This window comes from Leptodactylus fuscus, chromosome 6, assembly GCF_031893055.1.
Source record: "Leptodactylus fuscus isolate aLepFus1 chromosome 6, aLepFus1.hap2, whole genome shotgun sequence".
In the NCBI taxonomy this organism is placed as follows: Eukaryota; Metazoa; Chordata; class Amphibia; order Anura; family Leptodactylidae; genus Leptodactylus; species Leptodactylus fuscus.
The window spans coordinates 163181465-163189869 of record NC_134270.1 but is presented as its reverse complement, the minus strand read 5'-3'; the positions used below and the strand labels follow the sequence as shown (position 1 = coordinate 163189869).

Here is an 8405-nt window from a genome sequence, read left to right as displayed (position 1 = left end):
GGGCCTGGCGACTGCTTCTTCAGTGGTATATACAGTAATATGCAGGGTCTGTTGTCTGCTGATCTAGTAATATATATACAGTATGCATGTACAATAAATATACATGTGTATATATATATATATATATATATATATATATATATATACAGGGCCTGGCGACTGCTTCTTCAGTGGTATATACAGTAATATGCAGGGTCTGGTGTCTGCTGATCTAGTAGTGTATATACAATATGTACAATAAATATGTATATGCAACATCTGGGGTCTGCTGATAGAATATTCTGCACCCAGTCCATGGCAGTAGGGGACTCTGGTGCAAACGGTTACCGCCCAGTCTGTCCTAAGAGCCGTGCAGGATCCTTCCGAATGATCGATGCTGTATAGTTACAATGAAATAGTTTCCTGGAAACCTTAGGGCAATAAATTATCCACTGGACATATGCAATAAGCCCCTGGTGTAATGATGGGACCATCCCTCACTGGAGACTTCACAAATGTAACCTTCTAATTCCCATCAAAGGTGCCACCCAGCTTTCCCAGACTCCTATATGGCTATTCACCATCTCTTGTCATTGCCTTTGCATAACTAAAATATTCTACCTTAAGTGACCGTTAATAGACTGTAGTACACAGCTTTCCTAAACTCCTGATCAGCAAATCTATATTTCTGCATAATTAGCCTTTATAGCAAAGATTGTCACCCAGCTTTCCTAGATTCCTGTAGAGCAGAGTATGCAGCTATAGGCAGGGCGCACTAACACCTAGGAAGATCTGAGATTCCAGATATCTGGAAATGCTACAGAAATAGCAATTCCCTAATATTCCAGCACCCGTGTGACTACAAATGCCAGCACGCCTTGTGATTTGGCATCGTGTTCTGATGTCCGCTGCCTGTGGTTTTCTAGCTCCAGGGATGAAGTTGGAATAGCAGAGGTGTGGCAGAGAAGAGGGAGGCAGCCACCAGTTCTCCTCCTCATTCCTCCCAACATCCAGGCTCCTGCACGTCACACAGACCTGGAGCTCCGGCACTGAAGAGCTGGCGGACAAGAGGTACCATGCTGCCCTGGAGGAAGAGCAAGTTTGTGCTGGTCAAGAAGGACAAGAAGGGGAAGGGGGTCAGCTACTCTTCCCTGCTGTCCTCCTTCCTCCACTCCTGTCCTGACCTCCTGCCCCCCTTGCCCCTTGAGCGCTTGGGCAACGTCTTCAGTAGCAGGAGGCAGAAGGTAGTGCTGAACCAGGAGGACCCTTCTTACACAGTGTGGTACCTGGGCAATGCCGTTACCCTCCACGCCAAGGGAGAGGGCTGCACGCTGGAAGCCGTCAACAAAATCTGGCAGAAGAGCCAATCTGGGGGCTGCAGCACCAAGATGAAACTCTCCTTGGGGTCTTATGGCATCAGGATGTCCTCCTCCAAAAGGGACTCCAGGAAGACGGTCCATGCCTACCTCCTGCACCGTATCACCTACTGCGAGGCGGACACTGGACACCCCAAGGTCTTCTCCTGGGTCTACAGGCACCAGATTAAGAACAAGGCTGTGGTCCTCAGATGCCATGCTGTCTTGGTGTCCAAGGCAGAGAAAGCTAAAACCATGGAGCGCACCCTGTGTCAGACCTCCATGGCCGCCTTCAATGAGTTCAAGAGATTAAAGAGACAAAGTGACTTTAGGAGAGAGCAGAAGGAGCTGCTAGGGGAGTCCGCCATCCCCAAGATCCCTCTGAGGAAGGTCCTGAATGGGACCTGCTCCTACAACCCACCTGCAGAGAGGTGCAAGACAGTGCCCAGGCTTAGCTCTATCTTGGAGGAGGAAGAGGAGGCTGGTGAGGAAGACTGGCAGGACCATCAGAGGATAATCCTCCATCCTAACTGTGACAGGGACTCCATTCTGGAACTTGCTCAGGACCTCAGGAGACTCAGCATCCAAAGAGCCTTGGCCCAAAAACTTCTTTACCCCCAAGGCACCCAGCTGGCAGACTGGAAGCGCCCCATGAGGACTATCTGCTGACTGTCTCCCAGCTTTCACCTCCACACCCTTTGTGTTGGCCACAGATTAGGTTTGGTTGCCTTTAGATGACCTGTGACCTCTTGCTGTGTTTGGATCGGGGGACCATAATACTTTGGCTGATAACTGCGAATTACCTGCCTCACTTGAAGTGGCTACAGAGCTTCTAATGCTGGCCATAGACACATTTTTGGGCGGACCGCTGACTCTTCCTACTGCCCCATCTTCTTTTCCTCAGGTTGTCCCCGTAGACACAATAGCTAATGTCTCGTAACCTCAAGAGGTTCAGCAGCAGCAGCAACCTAGCACAATTACCTAGGTTATATTGACAGTTTGGAGCAATGATTTCCAGGAAGTGTTATCTGTGGAAAATCTCCAATGATTATAACATGTGCCAATAAACCCGACGTCCAAACAGCCATCTGTGTTTTGTGTATCTCAGGGTTCGCAGACTCGGTGTGTCATCTTCTCTCTATCTGTTGTGTCAGTCTATTGTTCCCTGTTATCAGCTGTCTCTGGTTGGCTGTGACTGTAGTTTTCGTCAATGGGATGAGTGGCTGTGAGTGCAGAGACGTCCCTATGTCTGTATGATTGATATTACATTACGCTCCAGCACTGCCAAATTTAGGGTGAGTGGCCCTTTAAATTATTTCTGCAAGTGGCTGTGAGCACTCATGGGTTAATCAGATACGTCAGGCGTCCGTGGCACTAATAGTCACTGATGAATTTTAATATAATCTACAAGTTGTACATACAAAGGATGATTTTCTTTGATTTATCTGCATCTGGGAAAGCTGGGTGACAACTAATGTGGGTGCCATGAAATATCAATTCTTTGGGCTTTACTCTGTGCTGTTCCTCTGTTATTCCTCCTGGTAATGTTTAACTAAATGGATAACTGGGTTTGTCAGAGGAGAACAGGGAACTGGTGATAGGTGGAGGAATGGCACAGGGTGAAATCATACCAGCCAGCCACCCAGCTTTTCTAGACTCCGGACATTTTTATTTTGGATTTTTCCTCTTCATGTCCGATTTGAACTTGTCGCCATTGATTTTTTTCCGGCCCTGTGATCACCAGTCCAGGCCTTGCTAGTAAATCAAACATGGCCCAATTTTATCAGACAATACGGCCAATAATAACCCTGCGCTGTCGCCGCCGACATCACTGCACGCACTTGTGTTGTGTGTAAACAGTGTGCAAGGAGACAAAGACAGGCGGAGACGATGTATACACAGGAGCATTGTGTGAACAAGGCTCAAGTATCACAGCAGACGCCTGGTTCACATGGTATATAGATATAGAGAATTACTGGGCAGTCTCAGGATCTCTGCTTGTTGTCAGTGAATAAAAGAGTGCAATGTTCGGCAGCTGATACCGCTCACATGTATACACATATGTGTACATATATATATTTATATATATACTCACATATACAACACATACATATACACATATCCATATACACACACATACATACAAACAGTATATATTTATCAACATATATACACACAGATATACACATACAGTACGTATACACATACAGACACATATATGAACAATATATAGTACATATACACACATATACTGCAAACACACATACATATGCACACATATACACCTACTTACACATGTATACATACATATATATATATATATATATATATATACATACAAGTATACAGACACACATATATGTATAGGTACACACATACATATGTAAACATTTACCTAAACTCATACATACGTATATACACACACATATGCATGTATGCACATACATATACAAATGTACACCCACTTCTGCATACACACATACATTTACACACACATACATATACAGATACCTATATATGCACCTGCGTATACATATATACATACCCACCCACACATATATACGACACATACATATACAGTCACATATACATACACATCCACAAATACACAGAAACGCCCTTGTACACAAATGTGACGGCACCTGCCATACACCCCTAGTATCTGTTTTTAGGGACACGACCACTATACAAATCACAGAGGGCAGGAATGGACTGAGCTGCAGCCCTGTATAGATCACTGACCCGGAGTCTGACACTGGATGACATCACGGCTGCTGTGACATCACTAATCCAGTTAAATGTGTCATCCATCACTCTGATCTGGTCTCTATACCTGATACGGCTGACAGTCAATGTATCAACCAGTTCAGCCCAGTTGGACAGGGGACACAGACCCTAACATTATCAGTCTATTAAAGGGCCAGTGTCCAGTCTCATCAGTCATTGTATAATGAGCAGATCTGCTGTGGGTGAATGGACACATCCTAGATAACATGCTGACCTGGATCTGCTGACACAGCTGATGGGCTTGTTACAGTGTGTCAGCTAAGGGTTGGTGCATGGAGAGCCCCAGATGGAATACAATTGCAATTGCAAGTGATGTGCTGTCAAATGACACGGACCCCATAGACTATAATGGGCTCCGTGTGCTTGCAGAATCCCCAGGTCCCCGAGACCAGGTAAGTAAGTTACTATTCCCCAAACAATTGCCAATGATTGACCTGGGAATTCTGGTGTTGTCAGGACCAGGTAAGTAAATGACTACTCGCTGGACAACCCCTTTAATAATTGCTGACCTATCTATGGGGGTCTGATAGAGGCCTCCTATATCCCACTTTCAATGGCAGATAATACAATAGGGCTTGGAGAAGATGTAAAGTTCCTAGATTAAACAGAAAAAAAACCCTGGCTTCTCTCTTTCAAAAACAGTGCCACACTTGTCCACAGGTTGTGTGTGGTATTGCAGCTACTCATTCAGTTAAACTGAGCTGCAATACCTGATGCAGCCTGTGGATAGGCATGGCGCTGTTTCTGAAAGGAAGCAGTTATGTTTTCCCTAACTCTGGAATCACCTTTAGGCTAAGGCCCCAGGTGCCGGAAACGCAGCGCTAAAGGGAACAACCGCAATGTGAATGCCGGCGTTCCCGTAGATATAATTGACATGTTGCGATTTTCAGAACTGTGACGGTTTTGTAAATCGCAGTGTGCCCGTGCTGCGATTTTTTCCACAAAGTGGGCATGGGGTTCACATGAATCCCATCCACTTTGCAAGTACTGTAAAACGCCGCGATTTTTCCCGCGAGAACACTGCAGCCGAGCCGCGGGTTTGCACGCTGACTACCCCCATACACAAAGGGGCAGATCAAGTGAAAGAAACCGCGGCGAGGGCGAGCAGGACGCTTATTTTATTTAGTGCACTGCAAACAATGGGAGGCAGAAGCAGCTCTAAGCTTCTCAGTGTGAACATGCCCTAAAGCTATATTCTCATGGCAGTGAAAACTGGTCGAGTGACATCCAGACGTCATACGGTAGTATTAATTCCATTGTCTGTGAATGGGGACTATTCTTATGACCATTAGTTTGATGCTCCTTTGTCACGGACTGTCAAAATATAGTTTGTGTCCTATTTTCGGCGGACCCCTCTATACATTGAATATATGGGGGAATCCGTGCTGTGAAAATGGGAGCCCCTTGGGAGCAAGACTGTAGCCTTAGAGCCAGATGGCGATCGCATAAACCTGAGAATTGGGAGAGGTACAACAAAGATGAAAGAGGGTTAAGGACATGTAAGGGGTCATGTGCAGTTAGGTCAGGCATTGCTCCCATATTACACTTGTATACAGGGCGCCACATTGTTTCCCGATATAGACTGTGACATTCCACACGGGTGTAACGCGAGGGGCGAGAGAACGAAAAGAACCAAAATACTACAAAGCAGCAGTGAGACGCCGACCCTTTATAGGATATATATATATACCCCGATCGCAGGTGGCCATGTATGACATATTGACCCGCCATATCCGTCCTGTCTAGCTCGCTCTCAACCAGCCATTAACAATCTCCATTTATAGAATCGTCTCTCAAGGTTAGCGGCCCTTGAGGGACAGGACGTCCTTTGATCCTCTCAATACTGATCAATATATTGACCCAGTAATCCCTCTCCCTCTATAATGTATTTGGTAAAGTGCGTCCTCCTCCTCTGTACAGATGCTGAGTGACAACCACTGATGGCCCCCATTACAGAGCTTATAGGGTTGTCACTCCGCTTTCCACAGACCCTGAATGACAGATATTCCTCCATGGGCCAGCAGGCGGGGTCCACATATCACTCAGACCCTCGGGCCATTGTGGCATTCAGTATATAATTTCTAGAATTTGCCAGCTCCCTAGGTCCAGCAGCCTCCATCTTCCACCTATGGACCCGCACCCCTGAGGAAAACGAATCCATCCTGATATGGGGCAACTTTCAGGGTAGGGACCTATAGGGGTCATAGACATAACAGAATTTGGAAAGGAAGGTGAGGCAATCTTCCACCCTGGATTCCACTCCAAATTCCCTGTGTAACCCACGGTAGAAAGCCAAAGCATTTGAGTGGCCTAAACCACCAGGGATACTGTAGTAAAGCCGATAACTGCATATAGACAACCAAGCATACCAATAATAACTCGTTCTCTGTCCAGGACCACCAGGAATCCTGGCAGTAACCCTTTTACTTGATCGGAGAGGCAGGACCACCACATATGTTGCTGTCAACCACCAGGGATACCGATATAACCTATTTACTGCCCTACAGCACCTTTGGTACTGTAGTTAACCACCTTACCCTAGAGTAATGTAGTTAACCACCTTACCTTCCTAGACCACCAGGGATATGGACATGACCCATTTACTGCCCTAGACCACCTAGGGTATTGTAATTAACCACATTACTTTCCTAGTCCACCAGAGATACTGACATGCCTATTTGCTGCCCTATAGCACCTAGAGTTTTGTAGTTAATCACCTTACCTTCCTAGACCACCAGGGATACTAACATTAGCCCATTTAGTTGCCCTAGACTACTAGGGATACTGTAAGTCACCCCCACCTCAGTGCCATAGACTATCAGACATTAACCACTTCATTGTTTTTGACCAGCATGGACCCTTACATTGACCCATATGCTGCTGAAGGGCACCAGAGATGCTAGACTACAGGGATACCAAAATTGACCAATTGACCCTATTACTGCCCTAGACCATTCTGAAATTAACCTCTCAACTGCCCTGGACCACCTGGGTTGTTAAAACCAACCCTTTCTTTGTCCTAAATAACCTGGGTAAAACGGACTCCTTCACTGCTGTAGACCACCAGGCATACAGACATTAGCTCCTATTTTTGCCCTAGACCACCAGGGGTGCAGACAAAACCTTCACTGCATTGGATCTGGATGCTGTTTAGTACCTGGATGCTATGCATTATATATATATATATATATATATATATATATATATATATATATATATACCGTAGTGAATTATTAGGGAGCTGTACATGATTACATGTCTTCGGTGTCTGGATTAGAAGGGGCAGCGCCCAGATCCCCCCTGTCCCCCTCACTAGCTACGAAGGGTTACAGGGAAGGATGATCTCATTTATGGCTTGGATCCAAAACGCCATGCTTTACGCTGAATGCTGTGTATAGAAAGGAATGGGTTAATGGCCATTTTTTGCCCCTTAGACCCATTTGGATACACGTGGCTTAAGAAACGCAGCGGATTCCCAATCCCCCCAAATGATGTCACCATTGTTGCCATGACGACAACTTAAAATTTGCACTCTATCCATAGAAAAAGGAAAAGGCGGGAGGCTGTGATCGATGGAAGGGGGGCAGTGAACCTTTCCTGTACTCCTGCCTTATAATAACCTCACAGCGCACGTCTTATTAATCCCCTCCCCCACCTGCCAAGGAGCAAAATCAATAGATCTAATAAGAGCCTCCCGGCCTGTTCCAGCATGTTCCCTCACATCAATCGCCTCCCCCTCTGTCATCTCCTCTTCCCGCACATCACTCAAGCCAAAAAAAGTCAATTGATTTTTTTAAAGTAGTAAAAATTATATTTTTATATTAGGCTTGAAAAAGCGTTCGATAACGCGAAACGGCTGTTGCCTTTTTTCTTTGCCAATTATGTTATCTTTCCCTCCCTGAGGACTCATTTTACTATGTTCTGAATAAAAGAAATACTTTTTATACAAAGAAAAGATTTGCCGTCTACTGATTGGTGAGTGCCCACCCATACCTCTATTACTCTACTTTTGCTACTGTTTTTTCTAAGGGTTGTGAGCACCACTTTTCGTCAGAGGAAATTCCCAACCTAAGAGATTTCACTCTTCACAGTGGATTATTATTTTGCCGTTATTTTGGAGTGAGCGGTGCCGTCTACTTTTGTTCTTTGTTTCTGGCAAAAATTATATTCTGTTCCTGGGAAAGCTGGGTGACCACCAACACACCTCATACTGAGCAGCTCTCCCAAAACATCAGAGAGGCTCCCACAAAAAGGGGTGATCTGCCAGCACCCTGGAGGAGTAGG

At 45.6% G+C, this 8405-nt stretch overlaps 1 protein-coding gene across 1 annotated transcript; it reads left to right on the top strand.

Moving 5' to 3' along the window:
* Positions 1-1013: 1013 nt before the first annotated feature.
* FAM43B (family with sequence similarity 43 member B) lies at positions 1014-2019 on the top strand. Its single transcript, XM_075278844.1, has one exon. The coding sequence runs from the start codon at positions 1056-1058 to the stop codon at positions 2001-2003; it is 948 nt and encodes a 315-aa protein (XP_075134945.1). The 5' UTR covers positions 1014-1055; the 3' UTR covers positions 2004-2019.
* Positions 2020-8405: the final 6386 nt, after the last annotated feature.